Source organism: Staurois parvus, unplaced genomic scaffold (assembly GCF_062004578.1).
Source record: "Staurois parvus isolate SC_StPar_1 unplaced genomic scaffold, SC_StPar_1.0 ptg000155l, whole genome shotgun sequence".
Taxonomy (NCBI): Eukaryota; Metazoa; Chordata; class Amphibia; order Anura; family Ranidae; genus Staurois; species Staurois parvus.
In genome coordinates this window covers 27,999,054-28,018,697 of record NW_028317951.1, presented here as the reverse complement: position 1 = coordinate 28,018,697, position 19,644 = coordinate 27,999,054, and the positions used below count along the sequence as shown (strand labels likewise).

Here is a 19,644-nt window from a genome sequence, read left to right as displayed (position 1 = left end):
CTGAAACCTGCTGATCAGCTGTGACCAATCACAGCACAAAGTTCTGTGTTTACAAACACACAGAAAAGTGATCTGGCTTTTTTTTTCTCCCTGAAAAGCAGGGAGAAAAAATAGCCAGATCTGCTAGTAAAAGCAGCACACAGTATAATTGTTAGGCACACAGTTAACCCCTTCATTGCCCTTGATGTTAACACCTTCCCAGCCAGAGTCATAAGTACAATGTACAGTATTATCACTGTATTAGTGTCACTAGCAACGTTTGTCAGTTAGTGTCCCTCCCTGCAAGTGTCAGTCAGTGCCAGACTGACCACCACACTATCACAGTCGCACTATAGGTTGCTGATCAACGCCATTAGTAGTACAGTGTCTGTGCGGATCAGTATCTTGATCATGATCAGAACTATAATAGTGTCCCCAAAAATAAAGTTTGGGTTTTACTAAAGACATGTAGCAGAATACATTTTGGCCTAAATTTATGAAGACATTTGATTTTATTGGATATGTTTTATAACCGAAGAAAATTTATTTGTTTTAAAAATTTTTGGTCTTTTTTTAATTTACATAATAAAAAAACAGTGGTGATCAAATACCACCAAAAGAAAGCTCTATTGGTGTGAAACAAATGATATAAATGTAATTTGGGTACAGTGTTGCATGACCGTGCAATTGCCAGTCAAATGAACTACATATACGTTGTGGGTTTGAGATAGTATACTGGGATGATGCCCGCACTACAGGCATCATCTTGGTATTGTATTTTTCTGTGGGCACTTCTTTCTTGTAAAAGACAGTAGATAATTAGCGACTGGATTGCTTTTACTAGTGGGTGGGTTGGGGGGCGGTGACCCTGGGCTGAGGATGGCAGTTCTGCCAGCTTACCATAGAGCAGCTAGGGGACCGGAAACTGGAAGTGCCGAGTATTTCGTCACTTCTGGTTTTAGCCGTTTGTTTGCCATGCCCGGCAAGGGAAAGCTTCAGGATTGAACCCATTGGAGTTTGATCCGACGCTTTCAAGGGCAGAGGAGAGATCTGGGGTCTAATAGTAGACCCTATATGTCTCAGTAAAGAGAACCTGTAACTGCCTAACAAGGGATGTTTAAAATAAAAAAACGTTTCCCTGTCACCCTATAGTGGAAATACTGCTACAGGGGTGTTCAAAATCACATATATATACTTGATTTGCATTTCCTGGTAGGAAGTGCGCACGCCACCATTAGCGGCTACAGATGTCAATCACTGGGTCCCTGCCGGAGATTCCCTACCGGCACCTGGCGATCGCCAACTAACACTGACAGGGGAGAGACCTGTGTGTAAATAACACAGGTCTCTCTTCTACCAGCAGTAACAGAGAAATACACAACAGCATGTTTACTTTGTGAAACACACACGGCACATTATGTTAAACAGCACACAGTTAACCCTTTGATCGCCCCAGATGTTAACCTCTTCCTGTCCATTGTCATTAGTACAGTGTCAGTTCTTTTTATTAGCACTGATCACTGTATTAGTGTTATTGGGATGTCAGTGGCAGTTAGTTCCCACCCAGTGTCAGAATGCCCGCTGCAGTCCCTCAATCCCCCTATAAGTCACTGATTGATGCCATTACTAGTATGAAAAAAAAATTAAAACAAAAATTCCAATATACATACCGCCATTTGTAGCTGCTATAACTTTCACGTAAACCAATTAATTTACGTGTATTGGGATTTTTTTTTTTTAGCAAAGACATGTAAAAGAATAAATTTTGGCCTACGTTTATGATGAAATTTTGATTTTTTTTTTAACGATATGTTTTATAGCAAAAAGTAAAAATTGTTGGTCTTTTTTTTTTTTTTATACCGCAATTTATGGGAAAATAGGGCATAAATTTAATTTATGTACAGCGTTGCATGAATGCGAAATTGTCAAAGTAATGAAGCACAGTATTGCAAAAAATGGCCTGGTCAGGAATAGGGGTAAATCCTCTGGAGTGCAAGTACTTAACCACTTCCTGTCCGGCCCATGTACATAAATGGCCGGACGGGACCAGTGCAGGAGTGGGTTGCCGTTCATAAACTGCGCTTGCATTTTCAGCTTGTGCGCGCTCCCAGGGAGCACTGATCGCTGTACGGGACCTCTGTGTGAGGTCCCGATCATGTGATCACTGATTGGCCAATCAGTGATCACATGAATAGTAGTAAGCAAGATGTCTCTTCTGAGGTCATTGCTTACTACGTATGAAATCTGTGAATGATCACAGAGATCACATGGTACAAGTCTATTCACAACAGCTTTGTACCATATGACAAGCTGTGACCAATCACAGCTCTCACAATACTTATCAATAGCTGCAAGAATGCAGTCAGAGAGGAGAAATGATTGCTTTTACAGCCTTTATGGGTGTAAAATCAATCAGTATAAAAAAAATCTTCATCACCCCCCACAAGTCAGTGTCACCATGGTATGTTAAAAAAAAACCATAAAAATGTAAAAGAAAATTTTAAAAAATTACAATTTTTGATTATAAACTAATTTTGGGTTATTTTTTTCATTTACTAAAAAGCTGATTACATTTTGTCCAAGATTTATGAAAAAAGATTATTAGCAAAATTTTATAAGAAAAACACTTTTTCTACATTTTTGGACATTTTTCATTTATATAGCAAAAAAAAAAAAAATCCCAGTGGTGAATAAATACCATCAGAATAAAGTTTTATCTGTCTCAAAAAAATGCTAAAAGATTCATATGGGTACAGTGTTGCATGACCGCTCAATTGTCATTCAAAATGTGACCTCGCTGAAAGCTGAAAATTGGCCTGGACAGGAAGGGGGGTAAAAGTGCCCAGACTAGAAGTGGTTAAAGGGACAGTGTAAAAGTTGAATAAAGTAAAAATGAAAATTTTTTTAAAGTGCTCCCACCACCCCTTTTCTCGAGCAAATGTGAACACATATGTAGATCACACAAGGTTATGTAAACTGTGTTTGCACCAGACGTGAGGTATCGTCGTGAACGTTATAGCTAGAGCAATAATTCTAGCACCAGACCTCCTGTGTAATTCTAAACTGGTAAACTGTAAAGGCTTTTAAAACTTCCTTTATGGAGATTTTAAAGTACCATAGTTTGTCGCCATTCCAGGAGCATGCGCAATTTTAAAGCTTGACATGTTAGGTATCTTTTTAAAACAAGGCTTGACAATTCCTTGGCGACCAGAATCTGCATCCTGGCACCTGGGCTCCCCACTAGCCCACATTGCCCCGTGCTCCCCTACCCCACATCCCTGCACCATAGAGTGGAGCCCAGCCCAGGATTTTGGTGAAGTGGCAGGAGGAGTGTCCCATGAAAATCGATTTTCCCTGAAGCAACTGCGCATGTGCCGGTTTAATGCACGAAAAGCCGATCACTGAAGTTGCTTCAGGGGGTACCGATTTTCATGGTATACTCATCCTGCTGCTACATCGGGACCCTTGGAGTCTCCTTCATCCTTCTCTGTGAGTCCAGGTGAAGCACAGAGTCCTGGACAGCCCCACAAAAGCCGCGTTCCCCTCCGGAATACACCGCAGGCCCCACCACACAGCCACCCCTACCGGAGAGCCCATGGAGCGGAGGACATGGCCTCCTACACTGACCACCCATCCACACCACTGGACGAATGCTCCGAGGGCGTCCCGCCGCACACCGATGCCTGTCAGTTCTGCCTTTAACTGCGGCGGTGCTCCCCACTGGAGGACCGGAGTCATCGGAAACACCAAGTCCCGCCACCTGTGTGACAGCAGAGAGCCCCACCTCCAGCATGGCGCCGACCTCCCCACCAACCCACAACAACCAAGCTACCCCTTCTGGCACAAGATCCTCTCCATTGACACCATCTGGAGGAGCCACAGCTGGACAGGTGAGAGCCCGCCTCCTGTCCCGCTGCCCCACTCCTGTGACACTGCCCCCCGCCTGTCCCCTGGCCCCCCCTCTTGTGACTCTGCCCCTCACCTGTCTCCTTACCCCCCTCTTCTGTGATGCTGTCCCCTTCCTGTGGCGCTGCACCCCACCTATGACACTGCCCTCCCTCTTATGACACTGCCCCTCACTTGTCTCCCTACCCTCCACCTGTTATGCTGCCCCCCACCTGTGATGCTGCCCTCCCTCTTGTGACAGATATAGAAATGGCATATGGCACAAACGTAAAGTAAAAAACGGTGTGGAATGCAAATAGTTAACAATAGAATAGTATTGAGTCCATTTAGTCCATGTCACAATCATAAAATCCATAAAAAGCACCTATGGGCAGCTCCACCGAGACACTGGAATATATCTCTGTAAGAACGAAAAGGATCACAAGGGGGCGCCTCTAAGTGCAGTATTAAAACAATTTAATGAATCATAAGTATTGCATGAGTGCAATATTTATTGTTCATTACATTTTTAATACTGCACATAGAGGTGCCCCCTTGTGTTCCTTTTCCTCCCTCTTGTGACACTGCCCCTCACCTGTGAGGCTGCCCCCCACCTGTGACGCTGCCCTCCCTCTTGTGACACTGCCCCTTACCTGTCTCCCTACCCACCTCCTTTGACGCTGCCCGCCACCAGTCCTGCTGCCCTCCTTCTGTGACGCTGCCCCCACCTACCCCACTGCCCTCCCTCCTGTGATGCTCCCCCCCACCTGTCTCCCTGCTCCCCCTCTTGTGACTCTGCCCCCCTCCTGTCCTGCTACCCCCCACTTAGCCGGTTGCCCTCCGTTTTGACGCTGCCCTCCTCCTGTGATGCTGCCCAACCTAGCCCACTGCCCTCCCGTGACATTACCTCCCACCTATCTCCATGTCCCCCACTAGTCTCCCTGCTCTCCCTTCTGTGAGGCTGCCCTCTCCTGGCCCACTGCTCCACTTCACTGCCCCCACCTGTCTCCCCATTCACCACTTGTCTCCCTACCCCCCTCCTCTGACGCTGGCCCACTGCTTCTCTTCCATGATGCTGCCCCCCTCCTGTGACGCTGTCCCCTCTTGTTCCGCTGCCCTCCCACCTGGCTCCTAACTTTTTTAGCTGGCTCCTAGAAAAGCAAATTTATTAAGCCCTGATTTAAAATTTATTAACGTGTATTTAAAGAAAATGCATTTGCAAAACCCCGGTGGAAATACTGTGCGACACAAAATATTGCAGCACCCACCATTTTATTCTCTAGGGCCTCTGTTTAAAAAATATATAGTTTCTGTTACGTTTATTGACTGACACAGCTTCTCTTCCTAATCCATGACCAAGCAGCGTTTTATACCTCTGCCTATAAAAGTAGGACACTAGGCAGAAAGTAAGACTCTGCACCTCCTATGGGCAGTCCTCTCTGGGCATAAAATCTCCTCTCTGCTATAGGCCTCCAGTCATTTCTGCTTAGTGTCTTCAGGAGTATGGATTTTTCTGCTGGTAGTTGTAGTCCCACATCCTTCTTTTTTTTTTTTTTTTTTTTTTTTTTTTTTCCTTTTTCATAGTCGATTTTGAAAAATGGGCTGGATAATCTAGATCCAGTGGTCACCGCAGTCTGACCAGCACACCCACACAGAACACTAACTCCACGCTCGGTTGGCCACGACTATGCCCTATTCTGGCCAGGGTGACCATCAAGCTAAATGTCTCGCGGGGACGCATATGACCGAGCGCCTATAGTCTGTCACTTCATTTCAGAGAAGGATCTGTCATTGGAGCTTTACCCGCATGCTCTGCTTGATTGGTAAGTAGCTGACCCCCTCCCTCAATGGATGTGGTGTGGGGCGCGGATACTCCCTGGGGTGGTCAGTCTCTATAGGGTTCTCCCCCCTCTGACAGGCCTGGGCTCCTGTACCCTACCCACCCTCCGTCTTTGGCATCAGGGAGCTGCATTGAGTTTTCCCTTTGGTAACAACTGCACTTTGTGCGTCGGAGAGTCCTATCTGTGCCCTTGGGTGAATAACCACCTAGTCTCACGCAGTGGAGGTCCACCAGTATCTTCAAGGACAGGGGGCTTCCCCTTCCTTATCAGCAGTTAACTCTTGGGACTGGCCTTCTACGTGGGCCAGAGCAGCTCTTTGGCATGCTGAGTGTCAGCTCCTGAGATACAGCTACTGGCACAATGAGTGAGGGAACCCAGAGGCTGCGTCCAGGGTACCAACCATAACAACTGGCTTAATAAGGGCATGGTGATCCCGGCTGAGGAATCTCTCTCCTTTAAGAATTCTGCAGATCGCAGGGAAGAGGCATTAGCCTGGTCGATCGATATTCACAATTGCTGTATCAGCTCCGGCCTGTGTTGGCCAGGGCCCTGGTATCTTAGACGCTGACTGCATGGGGCAAAGTTTTGCAACAAACCTTGACTTTCAGCCAAATGCCCCAAGTGTATGTGGAACTTGCGGATCAATTGGTCCAGGTTCTGCAGTACATTTGTGACATGTCTCAGGATGTGCCCCATTTCTATCCAAACTTCCCATTTCGATGGTGGTTCTGAGGTGGGTCCTTTGTTTCAAATGTTGCTCGGCTAACCAGACTACCAAAGAAGGCCTGGCGATCCTGCCCTTCCAGGGAGACCGGATGTTTGGGGCTACGCTGGATGATATAATCGAGAATCTTATAGGTGGAAAAGGTACCCCCCGGGCCAAATAGTGAAAGGAACCACTCATTCCCCTGGGCCCTTGCCAAACTGCTCTAAACCTGTTGAGGACACCCTTAGGTGGCACCAAGTGTCTCTGGCCTCAGAAGCCCTTCTTTAAGTTCTCCTTGGCATGAAGGTTTGCCCCCACTGCTATCTTTGGTGGGCGGTTGCCTCCGCTGATTTCCAGGCCCTTGGACTTCCCTCACTCCCTAGTGCCTGAGTCAGGGCAGTTTTGGGGATTTTCTTCCAATCTGTTCAGTCCCCAAGACGGTCGGACTTTGCCTTGTCCTGGCTTTCAAGACCCTGAATGCCTTCAAGAGGAAATTGGTTCACTCGGGGTTCTCCCCTTTTGCAAGGGGAATTTTCTGGCATCCATAGACTTCAAGGACGCTTACCTGCACATTCCCATCTGCAAGGGAGATTAAGGTTTCCTATGCTTTGCTATCGGGGACACACATTATCAATTTGTAGCGCTGCCCTTCTATATAGATTCTGCTTCCTATGTGTTTTTAAGGTCTTGGCCCTGGTCCTGGCCTTGCTGAGACAATGGGGGATCGCTCTGACCTGTCACCTGGACGACTTACTCCTGCGAGTATAGAATCGTTCATCTCTGTTGGACAGCGTGGAGATCACAGTGCTTTCCCTCCAGGACTTTGGCTGGATACTGAACCTCAGGAAGTCTGTGTTGACCCCATCCAAGCACCTGGAGTATCTGGGTCTGAGCCTTGATTTCGGGGTGGGCCAAGGTGTTCCTTCCACTGGACAAACTGTGGAAGCTCCAGTCTGTAGCCCCCTCCCTGTGTTTTTGCTTGCAGGTTTTAGGCCTGATGGTGGCTATCTTCAAGGCAATTCTGTACGCACCGTTCCATACGAGAACACTGCAGAAGGATCTCTTGTCCAACAAGAACAGGTCTCCCACTGCCTTGGACGTTCGGATTCATCTGGAGCGATCGAGGGCCTCCCTCCTCTGGTAGTTATGGTCTTCAGCCCTCCTGAATGGTAAGTCCTTTCTTCTCCTTCACTGGACTCTGGTTCACGACAGATGCTAGCCTGTCAGGTTGGGGAGGAGTCCTGGGATTGGACTCGACTTGGGGTCGCTGGACTCCAGAGGAAGCACACCTGCCCATCAATATCTTGTTGCTTCGGGCAATCGGGTTTTCACTGACGCATTGGACAGATCCTCTAAAGCACAGGTGTCAAATGCAAGGACCGTGGGCCGAATCTGGCCCTCCAGGCCATTTTCATGTGGCCCTTGCACCTCTCCTGCAGCTACAGTACCCCTTGTTTCTGCCCCCACCTTGTGTCAGCAGCATAGAGGAGGACCTAACTCCTCCTCCAGATGCTGCACCTCTCAGTGCAGCTGCAGTACCTACTCACCTCTGCCTCCCCTGGTCTCAGCATTGAGTAGACTCTGGTAACTGACTCCACTCCTCCTCTAGTCCTCCTCCAGACCCTGCACTTTCTGCTTCCCAGCTCTGCCCCCAAAGGGGGTGCACTGTGATGTTAGGGAGGATGGGGATTTTTGACATCTGATGTAATGGGGGGTGGGGTGCTCTGGACATCTAGTCTCACAGATACAACTGGCCATTTGAGGGCAGCCATAATGCTGATACGGCCCGTGATGAAATGGAGTTTGACACCTCTGGTCTAAAGTGTCTACTGACCAGGAACCAGTTGGACAAAACCATCGTGGTGGCATGTGTCGCTCATCTGGGAGGCACAAGTAGTGCATTGGCGGCTCTGTGAGAGTCTCCTATCCTGCGATGAGCGGAAAGGTTCGTTCAGACTCTGTCCGCCATACATGCTCCAGGTGTCGAAAACTGGCAAGCGGACCACTAGATCAAGACGAGTGGTCCCTACACCAGGTGTTCAATGGACTCTGTCTTCACTGGGGGACGCTGGATGTGGATCTCCTAGCGTCCCACCTCAACCAGCAGGTACCTGGCGAGACCATTGGATCCTCTGGCGGATGAACCGGGTGTGCTAGTGGTGTCATGGGATCAATACTATCTCATCTACGCCTTTCCACCCCCCTTCATATCTCGCCTGTTGCGCAGGATAGCAACCGAAAGGATCCTGGTGGCTCTGGACAGGATTTGTGGTACGCCAACGTAGTCCGGTTGGTGGCAGATGCTTCCTGGCACAACCTCTTCAAGAGGACCTTCTGTCCCAAGGGCAGTGTTCCACCCTGCTTTACCACTGTTGGCTTTATCAGCTACATAGTCGATGGAACACCTCCGGGTGTAGGGACCACTCACCTTGATCCAAGTTCTGAAGGATAAGGGGTTGTCTGCTTCGGTGACCCTGACTCTGTTGAAGGCTTTTAAGTCTACCTCCTAGAGGATTTATCATCGCACCTGCTAAACCTGTATCATTTGGTGCAAAGCTCTGGGTTTCCATCCTCACTCCTTCTCAATGGCTCGGCTGTTGGCCTTTCTGCAAGGAGGCGTAGACCAGAAGTTTTGAGCATTGTCAGAGGTCAAGTGTCTTCACTGGTGGTTTTCTTTCAGCTTCCCTTGGCCACGTGCTCTTTGGTCTGTACTTTCATTCAAGGGGATTTTCATGCATTTCCCGTTGCCACCTTGGGACTTGAATTTGGTACTGTCGGTTCTTCAGAAACCTATCTTTGAGAGCATCTGGGATGTTCTCTTGCTTATGCTTGCTCCAAAATGTTGCCTTCCTAGTCCCTATCATGCGAAGGGTGTCTGAGTTGTGGTGTTGCCCTTTAAGCCACCTTATCTGATTTGTCTACCGATGGTTTTGTCAGATTTTCACTTGAAAAAGGTCATTGTTCTTCTTTCTCTGTGGCCCCGGCCAACATGCCCTGAGGAGGTGGCCTTGCACCCTTTGGACATGGTTCAAGCCACCTTTTCCCGTTGGATTCGGCAGACGATTGTGCAGGAAAATGCCATTATGGGGTGGGAACCTTCTTTCCTTGTTATGACACACTCCACCAGGGCAGTTACTCCTGGGCTTTCCAACATGGGTGTCTGTTTTTTCAAGTCTTCAAACGGTGACTTAATAGTCTGTTCACTTGTTTGCTAATTTTTATAAAGTTCATGTGTTGGCATCCTCGGATTCTTGTTTTTGCTACAACATTTTGCAGATGGCTGTTTGAATTCTCAGACACCCTTTGGGGTGGTTCAGAGTGTTTGGCATGTGGCCTAGGTTTTTCTCTCCATTTGTTGTTTTGTCCACCCCTCGTTGTGGCACTGCTTGGGGACATCCCTGCTTGGTCATGGATTATGAAGAGAAGCTGTGTCCATCCATGAACATAAGAGAATATGGGATTTTTTATTACCGTAAAATCCCTTTCTCTTGAGTTCACTGATGGACACAGCACCTACCCCTCTTTTTAACTTGCTTGTGACTGACTGAAAGCTTATATCAGATAGGGGGTATGCACAGAAAGGAACTGCCAAATAGGAGGTGCCAAGTCTTCTTTTTTTTTCTGCCTAGTGTCCTACTCCTGTAGGTGGGCTATACAACCCTGTTCGGTCATGGTTTATGAAGAGAAGCTGTATCCATTAATGATGGTATTTTACAGTAAAAAGAAGTCCCGTTTTGGGTGGTTCTAAGTAATTATTCTAGCAAAAAATACTTTTAACTCTAAACAATTGTCAGAATTGGCTTGGTCTTAAAAAAGGTTAAAGTAGCAAAGTGCTGAACAGAAAAAACAATACCCTGGTCATTAAGGATAAAACCTTCTGGAGGTACAGTGGTTAAACATTTCATGTTTTCTCTTGTGAATAAAATATGGGTTTATGAGATTTGCAAATTACTGCATTCATGTTTTTATGTAGATTTTACACAGCATCCTAACTTTTTTGGAATTGGGGTTTGAATACCGTTGATGCAAATTATGAAAATAATAGGAATATAGTTGCACTCACTTGTAAAGGTACTGATAGGTCCGCTTTTGTAGTCTTTTGCGTATCAAAATAAATGCTCTGTAAAATTGAGTTAAAACTGTCAACTGTCACTTTTCAGACTTAGAGATGGCCATTGCCTACTGGAATTTAGTACTAAATGGACGTTTCAAATTCCTAGACTTATGGAACAAGTTTTTATTGGTAAGATTGCTTTTTTTTTCCCCCACTTTGCACTTTTAACAGATTTAATTATTATTAGTTACAATATTAGCAACTGCTTTTACAGAGTTCGGCTGGCACAGTATGAGGTCACCTCCCTATGTTAGAAATAGGAGGTAGCCTTGTGAAAGTTTAACATTTTCAGGCTTATTTAGTAAGGTGAGAATCAGTGTGCATCGTGTGACAACCAACAGTAGCCGGTCAGATGTTGCCTTTCATCGGTTTACTTCAGTAAATGGGAGTTTAGTTATGGCATCTCACTCTTTGTACTATCTTCCTGAATCAAGATACTTGTATTTCTTTAAGACTGTTATATAGGTAAATGGAATGTGATTTAAGCTCATTTAATCACAGTGCATGCATATTGGAGGGGCCAGGAGTGGCAGTCTGGTGAACCTCGCATAGAATATCAGATTTGTGTGGTATGCTTTATGACAGCTGTCTTGAAGTATCGTTCTTCTAAAAATGTCTGTTTTCTATCTGCAGGAACACCATAAACGATCAATACCTAAGGACACATGGAATCTTCTACTAGATTTCAGCACAATGATAGCAGATGATATGTCAAACTATGATGAAGAAGGTATGGATTAGCATGTCCCTGTTGGAAACAAAGTACTCTCTACTTTAAAATTGCCATCCAAAGCAGCCTGGAGTCCTCAAACAGTGACAGTTAAAATACTATTTGCTTAGCAGTAGGCACCCCATTACATGACAATGCCTGGACCTGCTGATTGGTTTTTTAGGCCTCAACAACCTGGCAGAGTTAGCAGTTCCAGGTACCCCATTGCTGACCGCACAGGCAGAGTAAGTAACAGGCATATAAGAATTGGTTTGGTGAAAGACTTTGACCACCAAAAGAGGAATAAGATTGTGAGCAATGGACTGAATTTTTTTTTTGCCTCTAAATTTTTACACCTTCTGCTTCTTATCATCTGACTGCGCTTTTTTCTTTTTTCTACAGGAGCATGGCCAGTTCTCATTGATGACTTTGTGGAATTTGCACGTCCTCAAATTGCAGGGACAAAAAGTACAACAGTGTAGCACTAAGGAACCTTATAGAATGTACATAGCCTGTACAAAATAACACAACAGATAATTACACAGTCAGTTTCTTCTGGCTGGACTGATTTGAAGATCAACCCTGGCAGCATCTCCGGAGGGTTGAAAGAGACATTTGGAGACATCTTATAAGACCATATTCTATTTCATTCTCTTGGTGGTTTGGGCCTGTTTACTAGTCCTGGAGCGCAATTTCCACTTCATGTTTCCAAATCATGGATTTCATCACATATCTATGGAACATCCTAGTTTATCCTGTCATCAATTTTAGATTGATTCTGTGGATTGTTCACTTGCATAAAGCAAATGCCACATTCATCTGCTAAACTCATCATAGCCCCGGCGATGCCTCTTTGCTAGTGCCAGAGACTATGCAGGTAGCACCTCATCCAATAATGTGCTGTTGTTCTCCCATAAAGAGACAAAGAAATCAATGTTCATCATCATCATCCTCATCCTCCTCATCTGTTTTGGATCTCACCGTACATGGCGGGCAGTGCTCCGTTGTCGATACCAAAGCAAGTGTTTTGCTGGGATTGTAGAGGACGTTAAAAAACAAAACAAAAAAAAAACAAAAAAACTATCAAACTCTTATGATTTATCCCCTACCCCACCAGTGTTGTGAAAGTGTAAACATCATGTACGGTATGTTTTGAATCCTCTGCTGAAGATGGAAGCCAGTTGCACCTGTTTCTTGCTGTTGATAAACAAGTCAGAGGCCCATCGCTGGTCTGTGTTGGCGCCTCTGAGAATGGTTTCTTTCTATCTGTATGTTCAGCATTTGTATGTGACTGTAAACTTGTTCATTTTAATGCCGGTACTTTTCCAGGAAGGATAAATCTGACATATCAGTCTGTGCGTCATCTTGCTATTGTCCTCTCACGACACTTGTAAAACACTTGTCACCCTGTATCAACATGCAGATGCCCTTTTTTATTTTACAAAATTCATGACCCAACTGATTATCTGCAAACATTGAAGGTGAATTCCTATGTAGTATAATCCTGCACATGTAAAGTACATATCTGCAAGTTTAAAATAAGATGAACCATTAGAAGTCAAAAAATACCAAATGAAGTTTTGCCTGAAATATCAAATAGCATAACATGTCCTACTGTCAACTTGGTATGATTTCTTTTAATAATTGCACCCCTCCATGGTTCTGTACATTCTGCAGTTCCGCCCAGTGGAGTTTTCTCTCTTTTTGTTTGTTTTTTTTTTTTAAGAGCTGGAGGTATCAGAAAAATAAGATTGGATATTGCATTTTCTTTGTGACATGCAAAATAACATTTAATTTATCTAAATCTGTGCGTTTTTGTTGTTGATCATCCCTGGTTTCATATGAGTTCAAAATCTAAATTGTTAGCCTTTTAAAGTATTGTATGGAAAAAAAAATCACTTTGGACAAAATGTCACATCAGCAGTGTGGATTCCGAATACAGCCCTTGAACCTTGTTCACCAAGATATAGGTGTAGTAGTTGGTTTTACCTCAATAAATCTCATCACACATGCATATCCTACAGTCTGACTGTATAATCTCCTTTTTCTGTGAGGACAGTCCTTAAAAGGTAACTCTACTTTCATGGGGAAAAAAAATTAGCAAAGCATACAATTGAGACCCAAGTCATATTGTAATTGAATGTTATTAAAATCTACCTTTTCAATCTACAGCGCTTTAATCTGTAAATTGCAATGCAGTATGGCTACCTGGAGGTGTTCTGTAGACAGACTGTGTACAGTACGCCCCCCAGCAACATCATTTCCTGCTTGTGTGATTGGCTCACTGACTTTCCCAGAAGTCTGCACTAAACTAAAAGTCAGATTTCAGGCATCTCCTTCAACAAAAATGTCATTTTTGGTGACATACAATTTATTTATTTATTTATTTATTTCAGGTACTTATATAGCGCTGTCAATTTACGCAGCGCTTTACACATATATATTGAACATTCACATCAGTCCCTAACCCTCAAGGGGTGCACAATCTAAGGCCCCTAACTTACATTCATACATATGCATATTAGGGCCAATTCAGACAGGATCCAATTAACCTACCAGCATGTCTTTGGAGTGTGGGAGGAAACCGGAGCACCCGGAGGAAACCCACGCAAGCACAGGGAGAACATGCAAACTCCATGCAGGTGGCGCCATGGTCTGGAATCAAACCCATGACCCATTTACTGCAAGGCAGATGTGCTAACCACTAAGCCACTGTGCCACCCCATACAATAGGAAATCACGTCTAAAAGTGCAGCAGCTGATTGATAAATATAAAACCACCCCCATTAGATTCACAGACAAACAGCTATTTCTCCAGAATAACAAAAGGTAGGAATCTGCAACAAAGTTTTACAATCCTTTTTTTTTCTCAGCAAAAGTGGAGTTACTCTTAAAGTTGATTGCATGGTCAGATTGTAACATGTATGGAAGCTGAATAAAGACCAAAGGATGGATCTCCCACCCGGCTCTTATCTTGCCAGGGTCACATCAGTAGACCAAGCCTTACCTTTAAGCTGAGCTACTCCTTTCACTGACCCAAATGTGTTCTCTGTATTTTCTATGGTATATCCACTCAAGCTGCCTTTTTTAACTTTTTACAGCAAAAAAGTTTACAAAAACAAAAAAAATCTTAGGGATAATTGGGAAAATGCTCTTTACATTGATGGTCAGTGAGATTAATGCACTCCTTACAGACAGATAAAAAGATTGCTGTGTCATTTTGCTAACTCTGCCAAGTGCCATTGGTAGTCACCATCAGGTGGGATGTAAGTCAGTCAAGACTCGCAGAACCTTCACTGAGAGTGGCTGCACTAGAGGGTGCACATCCCGGCATTGTTTTTTTCCGGGGGTGATCAGCTGTTTTGTAAAAGGCATCTGAGCAGCTAATTAGCCACTGGATTGCTTTTACAGGTGGCGGAGGCTTTGGACTCCAGATATCTGAGTACCTGCCACTGCCTATTGCTATCACAAGTGATGTTTACATATGTAAATGGAAATTGCACCACACGTGAGGTATTGCTGCCAGTGTCAGAGCGAGAGCAATAATTCTAGCCCCAGACCTCCTCTGTAACTCTAAACTGGTAACCTGTAAAGGCTTATAAAATGTTGTCTATGGAGATTTCTAAATACCATAGTTTGGCAGCGTTCCACAATTCTGAAATGTTTGGTATCTGTTTACCCAGCGTAACACCTTATTTTATATTTTACAAAAAAAATGGGTATTATATTGTGTTTGTGTGCATTGAAATTCATGAAAGTGTATTTTTTTGAATTGAGTTAGAAAAACTGCTGCATAAATACCGTGTCACACAAGTAGTTGCCAATCCCACCATTTTATTCTCTATGACCTATGCTAAAAACTATGTAATCTTTTTTTTTTCGGGGGGGGGGGGGGGGGTTCTAAATACTTTTCTAGCAAAATATACAGGTTTTTAAATGTAAACAAAGTGTCAGAAAAGGCTGGATCATTAAGTGGATCTAGTATTATCGCTCTCCTTAAAGCAGAATTTCACCCTACAGAGGAAGTTCTGCTTTATGCCCTCCTCCTCTTCTTCCTTTGGAACGTTTTGTTTTGAGGGGTGGAGCCTCCATTTCTGGTTGGCTCAGCTAAGCAATTCCAGCAGAATTTCAACCCCCTCCACACAAGTTTCTAGGACATGTCAGGTCCCAGAGGGCTGTGGAACCATTCAGAAATCACAGTTTGTGCATGCTCAATGGGAAGCCAGCTTCCCACAGTTAAAATGCCAGCATCGGGGACCTGAAGAACCGGCCCAGATGCATATGGCGCTGGATCCCTGGACAGGTGTCATTTTATTAAAAGTCAGAAGATTCAGTATTTGAACCTCTTTAAGGTTTTTGACATGAGTAGTGCAGCTAAGAAGCCATGGTGGTGAAAGGAAATTTGTATGGGCCAGGCAAAATTTGAGGCTCTGTCCCATAGCATCCAAAAACGTCTTGAGTGAAGTTGCTATTTAAAATTCATAGTCATTTTAAAGAATATGTAAACCCAACATTTCATATGCCTGATATGTGACTGTTGTACCATATACTTGTATGAAAAAGTATCCTGTTCTCTTTGTATTGCTTTCTTTGTGTGAAATCCCTGGTTTTCCCGACAGTCCCTCTGCTTTTCCATTATAAAGTGACCACACTGAGCATGAGAGAGCACAGCGTGGTCAGTTCACTAGCTGTGTTGGGAACTCAGCCTGCTCTCCTCCAATGAGAAGTCTTGTCCTGACACACCTCTGCTGCACAGCTTTTCACTGGGAAGTTCAGTGTGCAGCTGTTTCTCCTCGCCCAGCTCTTATGCAGCTGAGAATAGAGAGTATGTGATACCTTTTTTCCCTTTTTAGAAAAGTTATTTATAATGTTTTTTTAAATCTATACCCAAATATGTTGCCTTTCATTTCTTTTTGGACTGAATGGATTGTTTTACAAGGTGAGGGTTTACAATCCCCTTAAGGCTAGGTTCACAATGTTGCAGGCTCAGGACAGCGTGTAAATTGCACCATTCCTACATGTACAACTACCCTCTGCCGAAACGTGCTGCTATTTTGTAGACGTGGGGCTGCCATTCATTCTTAATGGCACCCTCACACATCTGAAAATGCAGCGCATTTTTGGGTGTGGAAAATTGCATGGTTTTTAAAAAGTGTAGATGATGGGGGTGCATGCAAACCTGAGCTGCAGCAAATGCATAGATGTGAACCTAGCATAATGCAAAATTCTGTGGTTTATTTAATTATTTAATCTCTTGTTGACATATCACCTTATTTCAACACATTACAATGTTTCCAGGAGAGAAAACTAATGGGCAGTGCCTTGCAGGTATTAAACTGTCACATATTAAAGGATAAGTTCACCCTTGGGAACATGTAACTTGTTCCTGCTGCAGCCTGGGGATCTGAACCCCTATGTGACAGCAGTACAGGGAGGAGTTCCCTGTACCAGCTGTCACTTTTTGAAAAGAGCAGAACAAAATCCTTTCCAGATGTCAACTTGTACACTGCTCAAACAAATTAAAGGAACACTTTGAAAACACATCAGAGCTCAATGGGGAAAAATATCATGCTGGGTCTCTATATTGATATGGATTGGGTAATGTGCCTGACATGTCGGGGCATGCTCCTAATGAGACAACGGATGGTGTTCTGGGGTATTTCCTCCCAGATATGGACCAGGGCATCACTGAGCTCCTGGACAGTCTGAGGTGCAACCTGGCGGCATTGGATGGATCGAAACATGATATCCCAGAGGTGTTCTATTGGATTTAGGTCAGGTGAGGGCCATTCAATGGTATCAATTCCTTCATCCTCCAGGAACTGCCTGCATACTCTTGTCACATGAGGATGGGTATTGTTGTGCACCAGAAGGAACCCAGGACCCAGTGCACCAGCGTAGTGTCTGACAATGGCTCCAAGGATTTTATCCCGATACCTAATGGCTGTCAGGGTGCCATTGTCTAGGCTGTAGAGGTCTGTGCGTCCCTCCATGGATATGCCTCCCCAGACTATCACTGCCCCACCACCAAAATGGTCATGCTGAACAATGTTACATGCAGCATAACGTTCTCCACGGCTTCTTCAGACCCTTTTTTCATGTCTGTTACGTGCTCAGGGTGAACCTGCTCTCATCTGTGAAAAACACAGGGTGCCAGTGGTGGACCTGTCAATTTGGGTGTTCAGTGGCAAATGCCAATCCAGCTCTATGGCGCGGGGCGTGAGCACAGGGCCCACTAGAGGACATCGGGCCCTCAGGCCACCCCCATGAAGTCTGTTTCTGATTGTTTGGTCATAGACATTCACACCAGTGGCCTGCTGGAGGTCATTTTGTAGGTCTCTGGCAGTGCTCATCCTGTTCCTCCTTACACAAAGGAGCAGATACCAGTCCTGCTGATGGGTTAAGGACCTTCTACGGCCCTGTCCAGCTCTCCTAGTGTAACTGCCTGTCTCCTGGAATCTCCTCCATGCTCTTGAGACTTCTGAGAGACACAGCAAACCTTCTGGCAATGGCACGTATTGATGTACCATCCTGGAGGAGTTGGATTGCCTGTGCAATTTCTGTAGGGTCCAAGTATTGCCTCATGCTACCAGTAGTGACACTGACCCTAGCCAAATGCAAAACAGTCAGAAAAAGAGAGTAGAGAAAAAAATGTCAGTGGCCTCCACCTGTAAAAGCATCCCTGTTTTGGGGGTCGTCTCATTGCTGCCCATCTAGTGCACCTGTTAACACCAAAGCAGCTGAAACTGATTAACAACCCCCTCTGCTACTTAACTAACCAGAACAGTATCCCAGGAGTTTCATTGACTTGATGCTATACTATGATTAAAAAGTGTTCCTTTCATTTTTTTTGAGCAGTGGAGTTCTCAGTAAACTATGACTGTGCTGTTGAGCACTCTGGTAGATCATTGATTCTGCCTGTCAGTGCGAAACTGCCTGCCATGACTATTGCTGGTACAATGCTTTCCAGGCTTCTACAAAAAAAAATAGACATTTTTACCTGCAAAAAATTGTGCATTTATTTTTTTATTTAAAAATGAACTTATCCTTTAATGTGTTGTGTAATGCGGTTTTCAAGTGCTGGTTGCTTACCACATTATAAACATAATGTGTACATGGCTTGTGACTAGTAAACATTCCTTACAGTAGACAGTGCTGAAATTGTGGTTTTGAAAAAATATCTGATGTATACTAACACCCTTTAACTCTAAAAGAAAGCTAACTTTAGAGTAGATGTTCTGCCAAAAACTTGGTGCAAATAATCGCTACATAACATGTTAGGGAATTCACGGATGGAATATCTCATCGACTGGTTGCTATAAAGGCTGTAGAATAGTATTACAGTGCAGTCTTGTGCCTGAACCACCCCTTGTAGAGTTGGACTAAGAGGGGACATGTTCCAGGAACAGTGCTGGTTGGAGTGCCTGAAAGCACGCAACATCTACCTCTTGCCTCCAATATTCCTATCATTGAGCAGCCTCTATTGTTCTTCCAATTTGCTCTTTTCCTGTCTTCCATATGCACAGCATGCTCACAGCAGTGAGTGAGTAAGATCTATAATTCTGCTAATGCAAGGATGCCTTTAGACGGTTTCATTGGACGCGTTGTGTTTTCTTAACCACCTCAATATCAGCATGATCCACCCCTGCCTTCCAAGGACATTTTTTCAGTTTTCAGTGTTGTGAGAGTTTGAGGACAATTACTTGGTCTTGGAGTATTTCTTTTGATGTTATTTAATAACCATTGTTTTTTTTACCATATGAGGTGTGCCCAGAAAATAAGAATATTTAAAAAATAATTTTATTGAAAAATGTTACGCTCGAACATTGTCTCCTTCAAAGTATGCACCTTGTGAGTGTACACAGCACTCCCAGTGATTTTCCATTTTTCATAGCAGCCCTGGAAGTCTTCAAGTGGGATGGTGTTCAGAGCCTGCGTAGAGGATCTTTGGATGTTATACACACCACCTAAATAGTGTCCTTTCCAATCCTTATTCATCTTGGGCATATGAAAATGTCAGAAGGAGCCCAGACGGGGGGTGGATGAGGAAGCACCGTGATGTGTTTTTTAGCCAAAAACTCTCTGACAGCCAAAGCACTGTGACTTGGTGCGTTTTCATGATGAAGGATCCAAGTTGAGCTGATCGTAGGATGTACACAAAAAACATTTCTGAATCAAAGATTTTACCTGGAAATACTTGGTTGCTTGAGACAGTTTGACCAGTAGGTGCAAATACCTTATGGACATTACAACATGAATAAAAAAAACAATGACCATTGATGTGACTTTTGATTTGCTCATTTGAGCTTTCTTGGGGCGAAGTGGCAAGGGGCCGAGGGTGTGTGCCATTCTGAACTTTGTTTCGTCATCTCGGGAATGTACTTAAACACCCAGGATTAATCTCCTGTGA

The 19,644-nt window shown here is 44.4% G+C and overlaps 1 protein-coding gene across 1 annotated transcript in view; it reads left to right on the top strand.

Annotated features, from left to right (window-relative positions):
• Positions 1-13,038, top strand: part of DCUN1D1 (defective in cullin neddylation 1 domain containing 1) — a 35,298-nt gene extending 22,260 nt beyond the window's left edge. The window contains exons 5-7 of the mRNA XM_089675577.1: positions 10,572-10,654; positions 11,159-11,255; positions 11,637-13,038. Of these exons, the coding sequence (XP_089531703.1) occupies positions 10,572-10,654; positions 11,159-11,255; positions 11,637-11,716 (260 nt within the window). The 3' untranslated portion in view covers positions 11,717-13,038. The remainder of the gene's footprint in view (positions 1-10,571; positions 10,655-11,158; positions 11,256-11,636) is intronic.
• The last annotated feature ends 6,606 nt before the right edge of the window (positions 13,039-19,644 follow it).